Source organism: Anthonomus grandis, chromosome 17 (assembly GCF_022605725.1).
Source record: "Anthonomus grandis grandis chromosome 17, icAntGran1.3, whole genome shotgun sequence".
NCBI lineage: Eukaryota > Metazoa > Arthropoda > Insecta > Coleoptera > Curculionidae > Anthonomus > Anthonomus grandis.
This window is the reverse complement of record NC_065562.1, coordinates 14,619,309-14,640,865: the sequence shown is the minus strand read 5'-3', so window position 1 is coordinate 14,640,865 and position 21,557 is coordinate 14,619,309. Positions and strand designations below refer to the sequence as shown.

General features: G+C 30.2%; 1 protein-coding gene across 5 annotated transcripts in view; it reads right to left on the bottom strand.

Moving 5' to 3' along the window:
* LOC126746477 (protein sidekick) overlaps nt 1-21,557 on the bottom strand; it is a 255,169-nt gene that overhangs the window by 48,012 nt on the left and 185,600 nt on the right. For all 5 annotated transcript variants that reach the window (XM_050454758.1, XM_050454757.1, XM_050454759.1 and 2 more), the window contains exons 3-8: nt 18,387-18,563; nt 18,113-18,329; nt 9,985-10,188; nt 9,751-9,919; nt 9,538-9,698; nt 1,761-1,888 (exon numbers count right to left, since the gene is read on the bottom strand). In XM_050454758.1, coding sequence (XP_050310715.1) covers nt 1,761-1,888; nt 9,538-9,698; nt 9,751-9,919; nt 9,985-10,188; nt 18,113-18,329; nt 18,387-18,563 — 1,056 coding nt within the window. The remainder of the gene's footprint in view (nt 1-1,760; nt 1,889-9,537; nt 9,699-9,750; nt 9,920-9,984; nt 10,189-18,112; nt 18,330-18,386; nt 18,564-21,557) is intronic.

The following is a 21,557-nucleotide window of genomic DNA, read 5'->3' as shown; positions in this document are numbered from 1 at the left end:
GTTTGGTAACCTCCGATCTGAATAACGTTCCTGGTACAAGCGTCGTTTAATAGTCAGTTTAATAAAACGGACAGAAACTCGATTTAAAAAACAGTGGATGCAGTCAGTACGAAGTTGATAATCTTACAAAATTAGAGGCGAGAGTGAAACTAAACAACAAGAGGCTAACCGCTAAAATCACACGTTTTTATTTATTAAGCGAATACCTAACTTGTAACCCCCACCCCAAAGTACCTACTAGGTCTACTATTAGTATCTACTATTAGGTACCTTTGCTTAATTTTGTTTTTATTACTTTTTATTTACCTGAACTGTCCCATAATAGAAAACCAATCCAGTAAGTTTTGTTTACATGACCTGCCGCACAAAAGAGGCCATAATTCTGAGAATTGGCCAGGCATCGGCATGAGTGATATCTTAAAATAAAGGGCAGAAGCTAGGCATATTTTTAGAGAGGTTTGAACCACGAAAGCATTTTCATAACAATTATTTAAATATAAAACAAAGCATTTTTATTTTAACTCCATATTTATTTTTTACGTTTCAATATCTCTATTTTTTCTAATAAGTTTACACAGAAGCTTGAAATTGATCGTATTTTTATTAATACACATTAGACAAAACAAAATAAACTTTGAAACTCCGATACTAATTGTAACTTGCGCTCTATTACCGTTTAAGTGTGAAATTTTGGTATTTCTTGAGAAAAATGCAAACATTGTCATAACAAATTTATAAACAAATTTCGACCTACACATATTTAGCTTAAAATGTTTGAAATTAAGTCAGCTATCACTCCCCTAAAGGATTGCATCTAGCTTCCGGACACCCTCTATATGATTGTGAGAGTGAACAAACGGTCCTAAATTTAAAAAAATTGGTGCAAATCATTCAAACACATATAAAAAAAATAATTAACACGTATGAATAATTTACTACCGCATATACAAGAGCATGCACAGGGAATTATTTTAAAAAATTCCCGAATTAAATCACACCCATACAGCGATAACAACAACAAATTGATTTGTAGAGGGGAAAACGATGTTTATTAAACGATATTTAAATGAAGTGTAATGGGCGAAAAATGGAAAAAAAAATAAAACAAAAGACAAAAATGCAAAAAAAGTCCTATACTAATACTTTAAAAAAATGTATAAATTAAAATAATAATAAAAAAGTGTAATGACAAATTTAATTCTCATTTTTTAATATTTTCCTTCTTATTTCAGAATTTTGAAATTGAATGGAAATTAAAAAAAGTTGTATTAACTAAATAGCAAAAGAAAGTTCTAAGCTATTAATTAATTAAAACCATTAATTAGTAAAATTTTTTTTTATATTTTTTTAATATACCTTAAAGTAGTAATTAAACAAAAATCTGTATAAAAAAAATGTTTTCTTAACTCTGTTGATAGCTCTGTAGAGGAAAACCACTACAGACCAATGAAACACCAACAGCTACAAGCCTCTATAGATCGAAACAATACTGATCTATAGAGAGAAAACCACGTTTATTAACGTTAAATATGACTAATCTACAAGTGCAATAAAACGTGAAAAATTCAACCAAAATAAAAAAAAACGATGATATAATTCTTACGGGGAGTCATAAAGATAAAGTTCTTTTTTCCGTGACGTTCCCCGGACTGTTTTAATCTTACTAATTTTGCCGCTATACTACGCGCGTTTCGGTAAGCTAAGGGAGGAAAATAGTTTTTAATGTCTTTGTCTATTAATATTTAAAACAAACGACTTACTCTTCACCCGTATCCAAGTGGATAAGGAACTTTCGCCGGCTTTATTTCTCGCGAAGCACTGGTACATCGCGTTGTCCGTTATCAGCAACTTCTTGATCATCAACGAGTTGTCTTCTTCTATCACATATCTGAAGATAGAAAAAAGAGCAATGCTTAGTCGGTACGATAAAGGCTACGACACAATAAAAAATTTATGTTTTAAGAATTAAGTTTTATGTTTTAAGTAATAGGGATTAAAACTTGAAGGTGGTCACAATAAAGATTTTAAACACACAATACGACCAATTACGATTAAATATTATAGTAGCTGCGCATTAAAGTATACAAAGCACAAGATTTGGAAATTTTCAATGATTATCTTCGTTTAAATATCATATAGCCTAAGATTTGGGTGTTTTAACATTATGCTGATATTATTAAGTCATAATATAATTAAGACAGATTAATCGAAACATGAATCATGCCTCCCATTTTATTGAGAGTATATATTTTTTACAGAATGCTGGATTATTGAAAGATAAATAGATTATTAAGACACTGATGATTATTTAGCTTTGATTCTTGAATCCTTCGATTTTCGAATGCCGAGACTAATTTTTTTTAAGTCTTGGATCATGAAATTGACCACGGAACTCAAAAAAATGTTGAATTCCGTGGACTTGATTTTTTAGTTTCGAATTTTTAGTCTTGACTTAAGTTAAGTTAGCACAAAACTAATTTTTTAAATATTTAGAGATACATTTTTTATATTTCATTATAAAAGTTGGATTTCTGGACACCTAGATTAAATTTTTGAAGCATTGTTGAGTTTCAGTCTTGGCTCATGAATCCTTGGAGGCCAGGGATAATTTTTTAACTCGATGTAGCCTATTTCTTTTTATTTTGATTTTTAAAAAACCACATGCAATGTCTTGGCACTTAAATCATTATTGCGCTCCAAGACTAATTATTTAAGTATTCTTAAATTTTTAATTTTAGCTTTAAAATCCTTGGAAACAAATCATTTTTTGATACGTTTAGGCTGATGACATTATTGGGAGTCATTTTTTGGCACTTCCAGGTAATTGAAAGCATCAATTTCTTCCAGGGAATTGTCTAGAAGAAGATTCAACTGCCTGGAATAGTCACTTAAGTTTCAAATAGTTAAAGCAACTTTCAACTTTTTAAGGCATTTGACGCAATTTTGAAGTAATGGAAGGTATTCTTTGATACATCCAAGCAATTGATACTATTGGGAGTAATTTTCTGGTACTTTCAGGCAATTCAAAATATCAGTTTCTTCCAGTGAATTACCTGGAAGAAGATTCAACTTTCTGGAATAGTCACTAAGTGTCAAATAGTTTAAACAACTTTTCAAGGCATTTGAAGTAATGGAAGCTATTCATTGATACATCCAGACAATGGACACTATTGAGAGTAATTTTCTGACAGTTTAAAGTATCAGTTTCTTCCAGAGAATTGCCTGGAAGAAGTTCCAACTGCCTGGAATAGTCACTTAATTTTCAAATAATTAAAGCCACTTTTCAAGGCATTTAAGGCAATTTTGAAAGTCATTTTTTGATACGTCCAGACAATTGGCACTATTGGGTGTCATTTGTTTGCACTTTTCAGGGAGTTGAAAACATCAATTTCTTCCAGGGAATTGTCTGGAAGAAGTTTCAACTGCCTGGAATAGTCCCTTAATGTTCAAATAGTTAAAGCAACTTTTCAAGGCATTTGAGGGAATTTGAAAAGTCATTTTTTGATACGTCCAGGCAATTGGCACTATTGGGTGTCATTTGTTAGCACTTTCAGGAAGTTGAAAGCAGTTTCAACTGCCTGGAATAGTCACTTAAGGTTTCAAATAGTTAAAACAACTTTTCAAGGCATTTCAAAGCATCAGTTTCTTCCAGAGAATTGCCTGGAAGAAGTTTCAACTGCCTGGAATAGTCACTTAAATTTCAAATAGTTAAAGCGACTTTTCAAGGCATTTGAAGAAATTTTAAAGTATTGGAAGCTATTATTTGATAAATCCAGACAACTGACACTATTGATTTCCGGCACTTTATGGCACTTCAAAGCATCAATTTCTTCCACGGAATTTCCAGGAAGAAGTTTCAGCTGCCTGAAATAGTCACTTAAGTTTCAAATAGTCAAAGCGACTTTTCAAGGCATTTGAGGCAATTTTGTAAAAGTACTGCCTGTGAATACATATATTTTACTATTTTTGTCTAGTATTGAGATGGAAGTTATGTTAAGTTTCTTATACAAAAAAAAACAAAAATTAAAATTATATGGGATTTCCCATGTCCCGTTAGGCTATGCAAAGTAGTAATATATTAATTGATTTCTTTTTCTCTTTGACACTACTGGACCAGTTATCTCCTTTTCTTCTTATAAATCTTACGAAGACCTCAACTATTGCGACATTGTAGTTTAAATTTTAAAAAAATATAAATAGGTAAGTGAAACAATAAATCACTCTCAAAGAAGTAAAGGCAGCCCACTTCCCATGTAAATTAATTAAACTGCCAATTTATTTCCAGGCATTGTCAAAGAATCCTTAAAATCCCAATTCTCTTGCTGATATAAGAAGGAATGTTCTCTTACTAATTGGATTAATAACTGATCTGAATTTCTACATTCTGAATTATTGAATTCTTCTTGGCATGAAATATTAGTAAATTGGGAGATACAAGGGGAGTAATTATATCTAAAATATTCATATCTACTGATCTTTCAATATAATAATCCAAAAACATACATTTTTTGCCTTAATAGTTAATTCTGAACTTGGGAGCGCCATCTAAGAGGGACGTTTTAAAACATAAATGAAGTAAGGTAAGGTACCTGGATCCGAAAACGTAATAGACTATTCCGGGATCCTCTTACAGAAACAACATTTATTTATATCAAAAATACTTTAAACCAAATCGTGCTTTCCTCTACGGTTGTTTAAAGAACAAAAACCCACCGGAAGAGAAATCCGAAAAGAAAATTTCAAATAACAACAGCGGCAGGCTCCGTATTTTACCGGAAAATAGATTGTGGTTTTCTTTTCAGGTTACGCTGGATTTCCGGACGTTTTCCAGCAGCAGGGAAACGGTTTATTTTTCCGTTTCAAAATATAATTTACGGAACCTGTCGGGGAATAATTTGTAGACCAGATTCGAACGGACAAGAATGACGTAGTAAATACGACATGAGCTGTGCCACTCCACACGTAAACCGATTTACGGATAACTTAATGCTGTTTTGACATTTTTCGAATTTAGATCTTGGTCTTCGCATAACCCTTAAAATCAAAAAAATATGAAATCGTCCAGGTAATTATTTATTTTGGATACCGTCAAATGAATTGAAAAATATGGGTAAATGCGGCCAGGGCCACGATAAGACCAAATATCGTGGGATTTTTTCTGGAGAAGACATTAACAAAATTGACAATCTCCTTCATCAAAAATCCTGATATAATACACGTTTGACTCTCATTTCTGCTGTAGACTCCAAGCGCAGATGTAGACGAGAAAAGACGGAATAGAATGACATTCTACTCAAATCCAAGTAAAAAGATTAATAGTAGATAAAAAGTAAAACGATTTTGATCTCTCTATACTAAACTACATAAAATTAAAAAATCAACTACCTGGAATCATAAAATAAAAAAAGTATGTAATACCAACATTTAAATAAAAAGTTCTTAATTATATTTTACTATTTTTTGCCAGGTACTAAAACTTCTTTTTATCATTTCGAAGCATTTTAATAATAGTTTTCAGGCATAGTTTCATTTTGTCAACTAATAAACTGTCATTTTCCAGGCAATAGTTTTTTCTGGCATTCTGGCTTTTTTCAAATTTTCCATGTATTTTAATGTAATATTTCAGGCATTTCTGGCCAGTAAATGTCACTTTTTAATATTTTCAGGCACTTTAATTTTGTTTCTAGGCATGTTTTCATTTTGTAAAATATCATCTTCCAGGCAATAGGAGCTACTTTTAATTTAAAGTGTTTTTTTTTAATTTTCAAAGCCTGTTTTAATTTTTGCCAGGCTTTTGCAGGCTATGTAATATTTCATTTTTTTCAGGCATTTTAATAATTTTTCCAGGCATGTTTCAATTGAGGCATGGTTCAATTTTCCCTAAAATTTTCCGTGCAATATAAATCACTTTTAATTTTTTCCAGGCATGTCTCAAGTTTTCCAAAGAATATAAGTCACCTTTTATTTTATTTCAGGCATGTTTTAATTTTTTCAGGCATTTTAATGTAACTTTCTAGAAAATTTTCTAGTTTTTCCAGGCATTAAAATGTCATTTTTCAGGCAATATAAGTCATTAAATTTTTTCAAGTTTTTCCTGGCTACGGTAACATTTCATTTTTTCCAGGCATTTTTCCCTAATATTTTCCGTGCAATATAAATCACTTTTAATTTTTTCCAGGTATATCTCAAGTTATTTCAGGCAATATAAGTCACTTTTTTCGGGCATGTTTCAATTTTTTCAGGCATTTGAATATAACTTTCTAGGCATGTTCTAGTTTTTCCACGCATTAAAATGTAATTTTTCAGGCAATATAAGTCATTAAATTTTTCCAGGTGTTTTTTTGCTATGTAGGTAAAATTTTATTTTTTCCAGGCATTTGAAGATTTTTTAAATATTTCCGGGCATTTTAATAAATTTTCCAGGCATGTTTTAAATTTTTGAAACTTTAGTGCAATTTTCAAGGCATGATTCAATTTTCCCTACAAATTTCCGTGCAATATAAATCACTTTTAATTTTTCCAGGTATATCTCAAAATATTCCAGGCAATATAGGTCACTTTTTTTTTCAGGCAATTGAATGTAACTTTCTAGGCATGTTCTAGTTTTTCTACGCATAAAAATATAATTTTTCAGGCATATAAGTCATTAAATTTTTCCAGGCATTTGAAGATTTTTTTAATATTTCCGGGCATTTTAATAATTTTTCCAGGCATGTTTTAAATTTTTGAAACTTTAATGTAATTTTCGAGGCACGAGTCAATTTTTCCTAAGATTTTCTGGGCAATATAAATTACTTTTAATTTTTTTTCAGACATATTTCAATTTTTCAGGCATGTTCTAGTTTTTCCAGGCATTAAAATGTCATTTTTCAGGCAATATAAGTCGTTAAATTTTTCCAGGCATCTTAGGATTTCTTAGTTTTTTCGAGGCAATTTTTCCAGGTATTAAAAGGTAATTCTCTTTTCCAGCCATGTTTAAATTTCTCAAGACAAAAAAATGTAATTTTCTAGGCAATATAAGTACAGGCTTTTCCAGGCTTTATGTAGGGTAACATTTAATTTTTTCCAGGCATTTTAATAATTTTTCCAGGCATGTTTTAATTTTTCGAGGAACCTTAATGCAATTTTCCAGGCAGCATTTTCCCTAAAAATTTCCGTGCAATATAAATCACTTTTAATTTTTTCCAGGTATATCTCAAGTTATTCTAGGCAATATAAGTCACTTTTTTTCAGGCATGTTTCGATTTTTTCAGGCATTTGAATGTAACTTTCTAGGCATGTTCTAGTTTTTCCAGACATTAAAATATCATTTTTCAGGCCATATAAGTCATAAAATTTTTCCAGGTTTTTTTCGGCTATGTAAGTAAAATTTCATTTTTTCCAGGCATTTGAAGATTTTTTAATTTTTTCGAGGCAATTTTTCCAGGTATTATTAAAAGGTAGGTAATTCTCTTTTCCTGCCATGTTTAAATTTCTCAAGACAAAAAAATTTAATTTTCTAAGCAATATAAGTACAGGCTTTTTCAGGCTATGTAGGGTAACATTTCATTTTTTTTAAGGCATTTTAATAATTTTTTCAGGCATGTTTTAATTTTTCGAGGAACTTTCCAGGCATGATTCAATTTATCCTAAGATTTTCCGGGATTCAATGTAAATCACTTTTAATTTTTTTCAGGCAAGTCTCAAGTTTTTCCCAGGCCATATAAGTCACTTTTTATTTTTTTTCAGACATGTTTCAATTTTTTCAGGCATTAAAATGTCATTTTTCAGGCAATATTAGTCATTAAATTTTTTCAGGCATTTTAAGGCTTTTCTAATTTTTTCCGGGGCAATTTAACAAATATTTTTCAGGCACTTTTTTATTTTTCCAGGCATTAAAATGACATTTTCTAAGCAATAATTTAAAAAAAATATTTCAGACATTTTTAGATTTTTTCAGACAATTTTATTAATATTTTTCAAACATTTTATTTTTCCAGGTAATAAAAAGTCATTTTAAAAGCAGTATAAGCCATTAAATGTTTGCAGGCATTTTAAGACTTCTTTCAATTTTTCCAGGCAAGTTTAATACTGTTTTTCAGTCATGTTTAAATTTTTCAAGGCAAAAAAATAAATTTTCTAGGCAATATAAGTTTTTTTAAATTTTTTCCAGGCATTTGAAGACTTTCCATTTTTTCTAGGTAATTTCAATAATATAAGTCACTTTTTATTTTTTTCCAGGTATGTTTCCATTTTTTCAGATAATAAAAATATTAGTCATTAAATTTTTCCAGGCATGTCTCCAATTTTTCAGGTAGTAAAATGTCATTTTCCAGGTTATTTACTCTTCAAGTCTTGCGGGATTTCAGATTTCTAATTTAGAAAGAAACTGCTTGACTTCACAATCATGGAATAATCCAGGTTAGGCGATTCCATTTCAATTTGGAAATTCTGGAAATAAAAGCACTCTACAATGAGAATCATACCAAGCCAAAAGAATCCAGTCTATTGAGAAAGTGTAACAGTCCATATACGGGGATTTTCACATAAAACATGAACCAATCCACCAAACAATTCTGGAATAAACAATATAGGTTCGGAGATTACCATTTCAGGTCTAGGCAAGAAAACTTCAATTGAAAGACTGTCACGACTGTAAAAATGATTCACTTCACGTCAAAGGTTTTCCAGATAAACGTAGATTCACCCATCAAACAATCCTGGAACCATTTAGGTTCTCTCTGCTATAGACTAAACAATTCTGGAAGTGTTTACCTTTTTGAAGACTCCTGGAATAATGACAGTCTACTTCAGACCATCTAACGCCAAGAACCAAGACGACCCGGTCTATCTCAAGAATGATACTCAAGATCTACACTTCGTGATACTAGATGGAAACATCTTGTCGGACTTGCATTGTCTTATTTATTTAATGTAACACGACGTTTCGGTTGGTAAGTATCTCCAACCGTTATCAAGTGTAAACTGTAAGTAAAACAGTTTACACTTGATAACGGTTGGAGATACTTACCAACCGAAACGTCGTGTTACATTAAATAAATAAGACAATGCAAGTCCGACAAGATGTTTCCACTGTACCATTGTCTACCACCTTCAAAAACAGACGTGATACTAGATGTCGTGACATTTCTACATAAAACATGAACTGATCCAGCAAATAATCCTGGAATGATTTACTTTCGAAGACTCTTTAGACTGAACAATTCTGGAAGCATTTACCTTGGAAGACTCCTGGAACAATTTAGGATCAGAGATATCCATTTCAGCTGTAGACGAGAAGATTTAAAAAGAAAGACACTTGATTTATTCCGTTAAGCTCTCCACGTCGTGAGATTCTTACTAAAGACATAAATTACTTCACGGAATAATTTCCATTTAAAGACAAAAAAAGAGTCAATAAGGACGTTCCAGAAAGAGAGGAACAGAAAGAGGTACCAGGATGTCCACTCTCCCAAAAAAATCCTGTTGAAGACAAGACAACATGAAGCAGTGAATCATCAGAATCCTGGAAAAATCCACAGCTTTTCATCAATTTACCTCTTATCACTGAGATCTAACTCTTGCGAATTCCTATACCAAGTAACGTTAGGCTTCGGTATTCCAATGACGTCACACGGTAAGCTCAACGCGGACCCGTAGTCTCCCAAAGTTTCTGGCTTCGCGTTGCTTAAGAATCTCGGTTTTTCTAGCACCACAACCTGTAAAAGACGAATTGAAGAATACCACGTTTTTTCCAAATTTCCACTATACCTGAGCAGCCGCTTTAACAGTAGGATACCCGCCGCTTTTTAGTTGTACATTGCACTCATACAATCCGGTGTGTGTGGAATTAATGAAGGATAGTGCCAGGCTCCTGTTCCAGATATCGTTGGCGGAATACGATATGCCGGCGCTCTCGATCGGAATCCCATCCTTGTACCTGAATTAATAAGAATAATGAATTAGTAAAAACATATGCTGTTTCCGATTAAATATATTTATTACCAAAGGGTTTCCAGCTCGTGTAGAGGACTGGCATTAGCAATGCAATCCAGGGTGGCCTCCGAGGCTCCCTTAATGATTTGCAAGTCTTCAGGAGGAATTATGATTTCTGGAGCGATCTCTTTGTTTTCCGCGGCCTCTTCTACTACTAGACGGATAAAAGCGCTGTTTTCTTCTTTACCTTCTTGGGTGTTTATTGCACGAGCCCTGGAAATAATAGAAAAAGTTACGAGGCTAATTTGAAACTGATTTAGGAATTATAAGAGGGGGGGAAATCATCAAAAATTGAGTTGAAATCCAGATTATGCCCTACCAGATGAGATGACAAAGAAAACAGATAGTGAAAGTCTGGATGCCTTAGAAAGCCAAGATTAAATGGAAGGAGAAGAGGACAGAAAATGGAGAGATTATTAAGAAGATTTTAAATAACCAAAGCTTGAAGAGAAGGATTCAGCTAGATAGAAGAGTTTCAGTGATTTCAGAGAAGAATGCCTATGTCAGTGTTGGTTTCCTAGAGGTAAGAGATTCAAAATAGATGAATATTTTTATTGAAAAGGCGATTTTTGGGACTTTATGTTGAACAAGAAAACCTGATACTACAAGCAAATTACGAAATTTTAGTACTTACAGGCTTTGAAAGATGGATTTTTGGCATATGATCCAAGTGGATAAAACTTACACATTGAATCAATTTTGAATGATCTTCTTTTGAAAATAATTTAAATTTCCTTAAAAATCACGATAGATTTGCCAATGACAATTTATCGGTTTGATTAATCAAAATAAATACATCGACATGTTACTTATTTTTCAGCTATTTTTGTCCAAGGAATTCAACGGTAAAATCAGTTTTTTGGTTTCATTAACGATTTTCCCAAAGGCACTAATTTTCTGATAAATCAAAACATACACATCGACGTGGCACTCTATTTGCGCTATTTTTGTCTAAATAATTCAATAGTAAACTAAGTTTTTTGGTTTTATACATGGTTTTCTCATAACCACCACATTTTCTAACAAATCAAAATAAAGATACGTGGTGCAAATCACGTCATTCTTCATTAAATTCTATGCAATTATTCATGAATTTAATTTCCATATTGCGCCATAATAGCATTATAGAATTTTCAGGAATTAAATCGTAAATTTTTTTACAGTTTTAAGTCCGGTTAGTCAATTTTCCAATTAATTCCACGTATATGAGTCATGGATACATTATTTCACAATTTTGAGACAATTGATTGCAATTTTTATTTAATTGCAGGCATTTGAGCCTTGGAAATTTTTTTTCAAAAATTGGACAAAATTAATTAATTTTTTTCTCTATTTATATAATAAAAATATACACGTCATAGGTTTTTAAGTTATGCATAGTGTAACTTTTACTGGAATTTAAAGAGAGAGAATCTCGTAAAAATCAATCAGTTAACATTTTAAGAAACCTTATTAAAACTGCAAAATTTTACATGAAATTTAAAGGATATTTGAATGCATAAACCACTTTTTTCGTTTCTATTTTTTTCTCTTAATTTATACGCAATTTAGTAAAAATGTACGTTTTTTATGTTAAACAGAAATGATTTTTTTCGGAAATTGAGGAATTTGTATTTTAAACTATTTAAACAATTGTGGACTTTCCATATGCATTTTGTCCTTTTTTTCAAATTTTCAACCAAAGATGGCGTTGCAAACTATATACACTTTGCTACAGTATTATGCCACAATAGACGTTCCAAATACACTTTGTCCCATGCAAATTAAATAATGAAAATACCTTGGACTTTCTATATGGTATATGTCCATTACCAGTAGACAAACTAACAGAAGTTTATCCTTGCACCGTGGACTTATTGCCATTTGTTTGTCATTACACTTGTGGTTCTTACCTTTCCGGTACGCGGCCATTCGTATTTGCCAGCGGATCGTGTTTTCGGGCAAATAGAAAAAGTTACACGATCCTACAGTACAATAAAAACACCTACAAAATATCATGAGATATACTCCAAGAAGGGAGACGTTAGACAACTTGGTAAGGACTGGGTTGTTTACGATATAAAAACTGCGTTAACCTCTTTAAAGAAAATTGAAGGGATCAGTGCGGCCAAACGGATTATTATTAAGAGATCACAAAACAACAGACCGAGTTGTTCTACAGAAATGACGATCCATCCAAGCAATTTCAAACGTTATTAAAACGCGGAAAAAAGCTTTCGACTTTACAGCTACCTGTTGTAATGCTTCGGGTATATCATATTTTCGATAAATTTCTTGCCAGACAAGAAGAAGTTTTTGCTTATTTGCCAAAATTACAAAAAATTGACAAAATGCATCTAAAAAGTCTGCTCCTCAATTATACATCACGAAAACACCGGGTCATAAGAGGATCCGAGCAGAACTAAGGAAACGAGTAATTTTAACGTCGGTTTTGAGCCCAAAAATGAGCATTCAAAATGCCATATCTTGGCTATTATGGGAGTTATGACCTTGCGGATAGTCTCGTTGGATTCAAAAAAACGAAACTAAGACAACACCGTTAAAATTTTCCTGATATTGCCCATAGAAGCCAAGATATCGGCCTTCAAAGTTTGGGTTTTTTCATTTTTCCGGTATCCCCGTATCAAATTCTTTCAGAATTTTTTTTTTTCGAACTAACTATACCAGCGGCTTCTTCACGTACATTACTATAAAATTTTACAAGAAATAATTTTTAGAAAAAAACGACCAGTGAATTATTAATTTGAAAAAAAAATTAATGAGGGTAATTTTAGGGGTTGAAAACAAATTATTGTAAAAAATGACCTCCTAGCCTAAAATATCATGCACAAAAGTTGTAGATAATAAAAACATTAAAAATCTCTAAATAATACATTTTTACACAAAAAAATCGCAAGAAACCCGAATTTTTTATCTTAATTTTTTTCCTTAATTTAGATGATTTTTTACGCATAATTTTAGTAGATATAATATCCAACTTAAAGAAAACTGAAAGAAGTAATTACTTCTGTGTCTATTTATTTGGTAAAAAGATGCATGTCGTATGTTTGTAAGTTATACATAGTGTAACTTATACTGAAATTTAAATAGAGAGAATCTTTAGTAGAAGATGAAAAACATTTATATAGGAGACATCTTATCACATTTAAGGAGAAACTGGCGAAAAAACGAATAATTTGTTTTTTTTTTCTTTTAATTTATTTAAAGTCTTATTAAAGATTCACAAATACATTTTTCAAAAAAATTACAAAATTTTCGAGTCGAGATAATTTTACAAATTTATCAACCCATAACCAGCCGAGAAGTTCTCGTAAAATGATATAAGTAATCATTGTACTGATTTTGAAATTCCACTAATCAGTGATATTATTTAACATTTCTCAATAAAAACCAATATCTGTTAACTTATCACAGCATAAAAGTTACCAAGGAAAATCCCAATAGTGATTTTATGGTTACGTCAACTGGTAGTGTTTATATTATGAATAGTTTAATTATGAATAACTAGCAATTTATCTGTACTTATCAGGCTGAATTGGATAAAATATTTATCACGACATAAAAGCTGCAAAGAAAATCCTAGTAGAGATTTTACGGATACATCAACAAGTAGTGATTGAAAAAAAATGGTTTTATTGGTCAACCTGGAAATCATAAAATATTTTTCTCAACAGTGATTTAATAAATAATCACGGTAGTGATTCTGAACGTTGCCACAATTTAAAAAAAAATGCGTCATCGACTTGATTAGCAATAAAATGTTTATATCAGCAGTGATTTTAGCTGTTCCTTTGATATCTAAAAATGTATTTATTTCTTATAAGCGTGCAAATAATAACAAAATTATCATAGCAGTGATTTTAAAAATGTGCAACCTTGCAAGGTATTCAGTGATTTAAGGTTAACCCCACAAGATAAAGTAATCACAGTAGTGAATTTAAAGCTTTTTTAATCACAGTAATAATATTTAATATTTATCAATAAAAGTAATATATATGTTCAATTATTAGCCTGGATTTGATAAAATATTTATTATAGCAGTGATTGGAGGATTTGGACACACAACATAAAAGTTACAGAGAAAATACCAGCAGTGATTGAACTTAAAAATTATTATAGTGATTTTACGGATACATTAACTAGTAATTTATAAAAAAAATATGATTTTACTGGTCAGCCTGGAAGCAATAAAATATTTATCACGACAGTGATTTTAATTAAGTGATTTTAAGTTTGAGGGCGTTCATAAAAGACGTCGGCTAATTTTAGGCTGTTTTAGACTTGAAGTTTCAAAAAATTGTGCAAGAAGGTTTGCAAAATATGGTTCAAATTTAAGTGTGTAGTACTTAATGAAATTGATTTGAAGGTGATTCAAGAAAATAAAAAGTCATTGACTTGCAGTAGTTGCTTGCCTAAAATAATAGGCCGACAATCTGGATCAATTCAATCTCTAATCCATACAGCACGAAAAAGATCAAGGGGAGATGACGGATATGAAAAATTTGAATATTCTCAATGAAATGTATGACGATGAAAAAAACTCGCAAAAGAATAAGAAGCATGGATGGATAAAATTAAAAAGGAAAATGGTAACTGAGTATTGCACTAAAGACATTAACACTCTAAGGAGAAAAGTGGATAGTACTTGCCTTCATAGAGCCTTCTTTTCCCAAAGATTGTATTACAGATATTAAGATAATTAAAACGAAAAAAAGTACACCTGTAAAGACAGTACTCTGAATAAGGATAATACGCTACTTAACGACTTAAAATAGAAGAATGCTATATAAGGTGGAAATAAGTATATCCACATTCATGAGAAAATGACTGCATTTTTATGTAATCTATTGTGAGAGGCTGAAAAACTGAAGGATCAGGGCTATTGATTTTTCTGATACAAAAATTGTTTTGTTTGTAAGGAGGAAAGTGGATAGTACTTGCCTTCATAGAGCCTTCTTTTCCCAAAGATTGTATTACAGATATTAAGATAATTAAAACGAAAAAAAGTACACCTGTAAAGACAGTACTCTGAATAAGGATAATACGCTACTTAACGACTTAAAATAGAAGAATGCTATATAAGGTGGAAATAAGTATATCCACATTCATGAGAAAATGACTGCATTTTTATGTAATCTATTGTGAGAGGCTGAAAAACTGAAGGATCAGGGCTATTGATTTTTCTGATACAAAAATGGGTTTGTTTATAATAAAATAAGGGAAGGAAAAATTGCTAATAGAATTAAAGATCACTATGACCTTCAACGTTTTAAATACAAAAAAAAATTATTACTAATTCTCTCTTTTTGGTGTTGAATAAAGAATGTATAATCCTTGTTTTCGGTAACATTTTATGGGGCCAAAAAAGCATCATAGCAGAGTTGATTGAAACTTTTCCAGAAAATAGCTTGGAAACTCCAGAATTTCACGGAGGACCCATAAAAGTTTCATTTTAATATATTTTTTTTTGCTTCAAAATAAGATTCATCGAATATCGTTTTTACCATTTGTTTAGTTCTTTTTGGCATCATTGATCTCTTTCATTATCATCACTATCATCAACATTAAAGCAACAATATTTCCAGGCGATCCGAGCACTATTTCACAAGTAAAACGTTCATATAGAAAAACAGTGGAAAATTCGAATTTTCAAAATTCTGATTTTTTTTATCTTTATCTCAATCTGAGGGTTAGAAGAGGATAATAATAAAGTAATATTTTTCTTGTATATTTCTTTGTAATAAAAAAAGTGGGAAAATCGATATTTCATTTTTATATCCTTATCTTAGCCTGAGAATTAGGAGAGGATAGTAATAAAGTGACCTCTTTTATTAGTATTTGATGACTTGACTCTAATTGAACTATCAAAAAACCAGGCTTTATGACACATTATATCCACAATCCATGTTTACGAAATAAACTTTATTCAACCGCATGCGGGTAAATTAAAAGGAATTTAATGTTTACCCGAATAACGATGACAAATGGATTTCCAAAATCGGATAATGGGTCAGCGGTCACGCTGTATGATAGATATTAATTGATTGTCGCCTGGATCAGATACTATCTGGAAATTTGTCATTTTATTGAGGATTTTTTTGTTTAAATTAATTAAAACGAAAACTGGAAAAAAAAACGTGAATATTAATTCAATTATTCGTGTCCGCGGTAATTTTTAATTCATGACAAAACGGGTGCACTCGTACGTACGATAACTAAATTAAGAATTCAGTTGAAAATTCATCGGCTACAATATCTTTAATAATTTAAATTGAGAGGGACTGAGGGGGTCACACCGGCTTTTGGCCTGGTTTAATAATTCAAAGGGCTTTAAAAGACCGATAATATCCTGTAGTAACCTGATGCTCCCTATATAAACATCAATAACCAGGATTTTATTTTTCACTGAATGTAGAAGCATGGACTTTATCTGCACTTTAAAAGGTTCATTACCTGATTTACACAATCTATCCATTATCTTTTAAAAGGTTAATTTGACCCTGCAAATTTAGCTACTTTAGGAAAACTATTAATAAAACCGAAGAAATTATTTTACGATTAAATTCCTCAAACAAAAATAGCTCAATTTAAGTTGTAGGCAATAGAAAAACTAATAATATTTACATAAGATTTTTTAGCGTATAATCTCAAATTTTAGGAGAAATTAAAAATTCAGTTTTTTTTTGCTTTCTGCTTCTCACTCTGATCACTTTAAGGAACTTGATAATCCACTTTTTAATATTCCATATTTCGCTATTAAGTATTTAAAACAAAATTGAAAAATTCAGGATAAAAAAATAATAAATGAGATTTAACAATCAACAATGAGATTAAAAGAAATAGATTAGATTCACAATTAAAAAAAAAATTATATATATATCCTAAAAGACAGCAAAAAAATGTTCCAAGTAGATTTCTTGGACAAGACAATTTGCATGTCATGCCCTATTAAATTATGCACAATTCAAGAAATACTAATTTTAAATTAAAGACAATTTAGAATTCGTGTTTTTTTGTTGTTTAATTTTTAAGTCAGTTTAATGAAAAATAAATGTAAATATAAATAAAGTGGAAATTGTTATAAATAATATTTAAATAATAAGTCCTGGTTGAGTATGAAAGTCGAGAAAATCGCCAAAACATTTTTTTCTGAAAATTTTGTAATTATGATAATTTTTAAATTACTTATACTTCTGTAAGGGAAAACTCTTTTTGACTCTACATTTAAAAATCACTACAGTGATAATTTTTTAAATATATCCAGGCCTATAAGGGATATTTTAAATAACTGCTAAGAAAAACTGATGCACTTAAATCACTGATATAAGAAATATTTTATTTTTTCGAGGTTGACGAAATTAAAAAGTGCAGTTTTATAAATTGACCTTAAAAAATCACTACAGTGATTATTTTTTTTAACGGTAAAATACAGCTTTGAAGACATACTAATCACTTGTCTCAAAAATCACTGTTTAAAAGGAATGTCTTCAATCACAGTTGACAAAAATATTTTATTATATTATATTCCAGGTTGACCAAGAAAAACATTTTTTTTATTCACTACTAATTGATGTATTCGTAAAATCACTACTGTGATTTTCTTTGTATGTTGTGATGAATATTTTATCAAATCCTAGCTGATAAGTAAATAGATATTGCTTGTTATTGAGAAATGTTAAATAATATTACTGATTAGTGGAACTTTAAAATCAGTACAATGATTAATTTGTAACAAAACTTCTCGGCTGGTTATGGGTTAATAAATTAGTAAAATTACTGCTGTGATAATTTTGTTATTACCTCCACGCCTGTAAGAAACAAATATATTCTTAAGTATTAAGGGAACGAATACCTTTGAAACACAACTGTGATAAATCAATTATGTCTATTAAAATCGCTTAAATCCCCACTGTGATAAATTTTTTATTACTCTCTGGCTTTGGTTATTATGGTAACATTGCCGATTGATTGGTTAAAGGTGAAGTTGCGACAAAGAAGGAGTGCAGCAGTATAATTACATTAAGAGCTTAAAGGAATTTTAGGTTAAAAAAATTCAGGAAAGTCATTCTTGGTTTTATCAATAGTTCTTTCAAAATAACCAACGTTCATCCTGGTTTTCATACATTTCTCACCATACCTGTAAGGTTTCTGATCCGACGGGTCCGTAGCCAAAATGATCAGCTGATTCGTCTTAGATTTGGCATATTTCTGAGCATAGGGCAGTACCCCTTCGTCAGTTTGCCAGGTTACATCTGGGGCAGGTACTGAATCGATTTCCGGAAGGTTTAAGATGGCTGCACTGCCCGCGATCACTGTCATAGTGCTCTCAGTTTGATCTTTAAATACGTCCATATCTGTGGAGTAAAGGGAGTTTTAAAGGTGAGGAATCGAGGAACGCCTACAGTACTTACATGCAACGATGATCTTGTTCTCTTCGCTTAAAATCGATCCGATCTTGTTTGAGGCGATACAGCGATAACTGCCTCCGTCCTCTAGTTTGGCCGATATTATTTTGTAAAAGGGGTCGGTGGAAAATTCTGTGATCGGTTCGCCGTCCTTTAGCCATCGGAATTGTGGGGCTGGATTACCTGGAATTATCGAATTTTTTTTGTTAAGAAAATACATCAAATTTGCTTTCAAATGTAAATAAATATATCGACATGGAACTCTTTAATGGGAAAGTTGATTTTAAGGTTTGATCAATGGTCCTTTCAAAAACACCGATTTTGTTAAAAATAAAACAATCTCTTTTTAAGCACTTAACATATGCATGGCACTAGTCATGTGCCAAAGATTTCTAAATATGAACCAAAATAAATACACCGAGTGTCCCCATTCAATTGGTTAAAAATGCTAGAGTATAATATAGAAACCATATAGAGAAGTAGTTTGAGATAGGATGCCGACCATAGATGATAGACCACTAGTTTTTTTTTTAAATTTGTTATTTTCGAAACACTATTAATTTCTAGCAAAAAAAAAGACAAACAAATTATCTCACAAAAAAAAACCTTTGAATTCTTGCGCTTCGACGTACCGTTTTTGTGTAAAAAATAAAATGCCATACAAAGATCCTTCATTTAAAAAAAATATCTAATAGGAACATTTTTAAACGAAGTACACATAAGAAAAGTCCAACTATTTTTGAACAATTTCATATATAAACGGTTTTATACCTCAAATAATTTTTGAGTTAAAGGCGATTTTAACATTCAAGGTCCAGAAGTCACTAAATTTGAAGATTTGAAGACCAAATTGTAATATTATGAATTCTATACATAAATTGAGATTTACTAGAAACATTTTCATAATTTTTTCACGAAAAAAAAGGATAAGTTTACGACTAGAAACGTCACTCTGAAATAAAAATTTAGATTGCTAGGGCATTTTTGCTTCGGCCATTTTTTTTCTTCATTCTTTTTTAAATTTTCACTTTTTCTGAAAATATTTTTATGAAATAGTTGGAATATTTTTTCAAAAATGTCACATAAAAAAAGTCTAATTATTGTCAAACAATTTCATATATAAACATTTTTTGTACTTGAAAAACTTTATGAGTTAGAGGCGATTTTGTCATCCAAGGTCCATCAAGAGCTACGAAATTTGTAGAGTTTAAAACCAAATTCTAATTTTATGATTTTTATTTTTTAACAGACATTTTTGGTCATAGCTTGGGAACCACTGGAAATACTTTCATAATTTTTTCACGGCAAAATAGTGAAATTCTTGAGGATTATTTTGAGGGTAGAAGCATCAATTTGAATTAAAAATTTAGACAGTTACAATATTTTTGGTTGGACCAATTTTTTTTCTATTCCAATCTTTTATTGCAAATATTCCTATAAAATAATTGGAATATTTTTAAAAAGGTTAAACGTAAAAAAGGACATTTTTAAATAATTTCATATAAGAATATTTCTAGTACCTCAAAAACTTTTTTAATTAAAGACGATTTTTTTTTATCAAAGGTTCAAAAAAACAGCGGCGTTTTATTCCAAAAAATTGAACACAATTGCTGCAAGTCCATCCCTGGAGAAATCAAATCACCTCTAATTTCTTAGTGGCCTTACTACCTATCATTTAAAACCTAAAAACTCTATTAAAATCGCTAAAAGCTTTTTTAATACATATGGAAAAATTCGACTTTTTGGAAAAAAAGTTGAACTTTTGATCAATGGTATCCTATCTCAAACTACTTCTCTATGGTTCCTGTATATACTCTAGCAAAAAGAGACTTTAAAAATACAATAACAAAAGCGAATTAAAATAAATTGTCTATGGCTTAATTACCTAAAATTATTTAATAAAATCTTCTTCGTTTTACTTTCTACTTTTTTGTATTGTGCAAAATTTATCAAAAATTTAACTAAAAATTGCTCAACCACCTAGAGTTTAACTTAATCAATTAAAATTCAACGTAATGAAATTTAAGAAAAAATTTAATCAAAAAAAAGCTCAACTGTCTGGAATTTCAAACATTTTGTTTTTTATTTGCCTAAAATAATTTTTAATAAATTATGGGTCAGTCACCTAAAATCAATCAATTAAATTTTCTTAATTCCACTTTACAAAATTTAATGAAAATTTTAACTAAAAAATGCTTAACTGCCCGAAATTTAACTTAATCAATAAACTAAGTGAAATTTAACAAAAAAATTAATTGATGCGATCAATCTACCCTGAATTTTTTTAAAAATATTTAATTGCTTGAGATTAAATTAAATTCTTATGGCCCGATTACCTAAACTTAATCAATGAAATTCTCTTACTTCTACTTTACGATATTTAACGAAATTCTTAATTAAAAATAACTAAACTGGCAACAATTTATATTAATCAATAAAATAATCAAAATTCTACGTAATAAAATTTAACAAAAATTTTAACTAAAACAAGCTCAATTGCCTGGAATTTCAAAAATTTTATTTTAACTTGCCTGAAATAATTTTTAGTAAATTATGGCTTAGTTGCCTAAAATCTATTAATGAAATTTTCTTAATTCCACTTTACGAAATGTATCGAAAATCTTAATTAAAAAGTGCCCAACAGCCTGAAATTTAACTTAATAAACTAATTGAAATTCAACGTAATGAAATTTAACAAAAATTTTAACTAAAACAACCAATCTACCTTGATTTTTTTTTAAATATTTAATTTCTTGAGATTAAATTAAATTTTTGTGGCTCAATTGCCTAAAATTAATCAATTTAATTTTCATAGTTCCACTTTACGATATTTAACGAAATTCTTAATTAAAAACAGTTCACTTGCCTGGAATTTAAAAAAAATTTTGTTTTTTTATTTGCCTAAAATCATTTTTAATAAATTATGGCTTCATGACCTGAAATCAATCAATTAAATTTTCTTAATTCCACTTTAGGAAATTTAACAAAAATCTTAACTAAGAAGTGCTTAGCCTGAAATTTAATTTAATCAATAAACTAAGTGAAATTTAATAAACATTTTAATTGAAGCGATTAATCTACCTTAAATTTCTTTTAAAATAATTAATTGCTTGAGATTAAATTAAATTCTTATGGCCCAATTACCTAAAATTAATCAATGAAACTTTCTTACTTCCA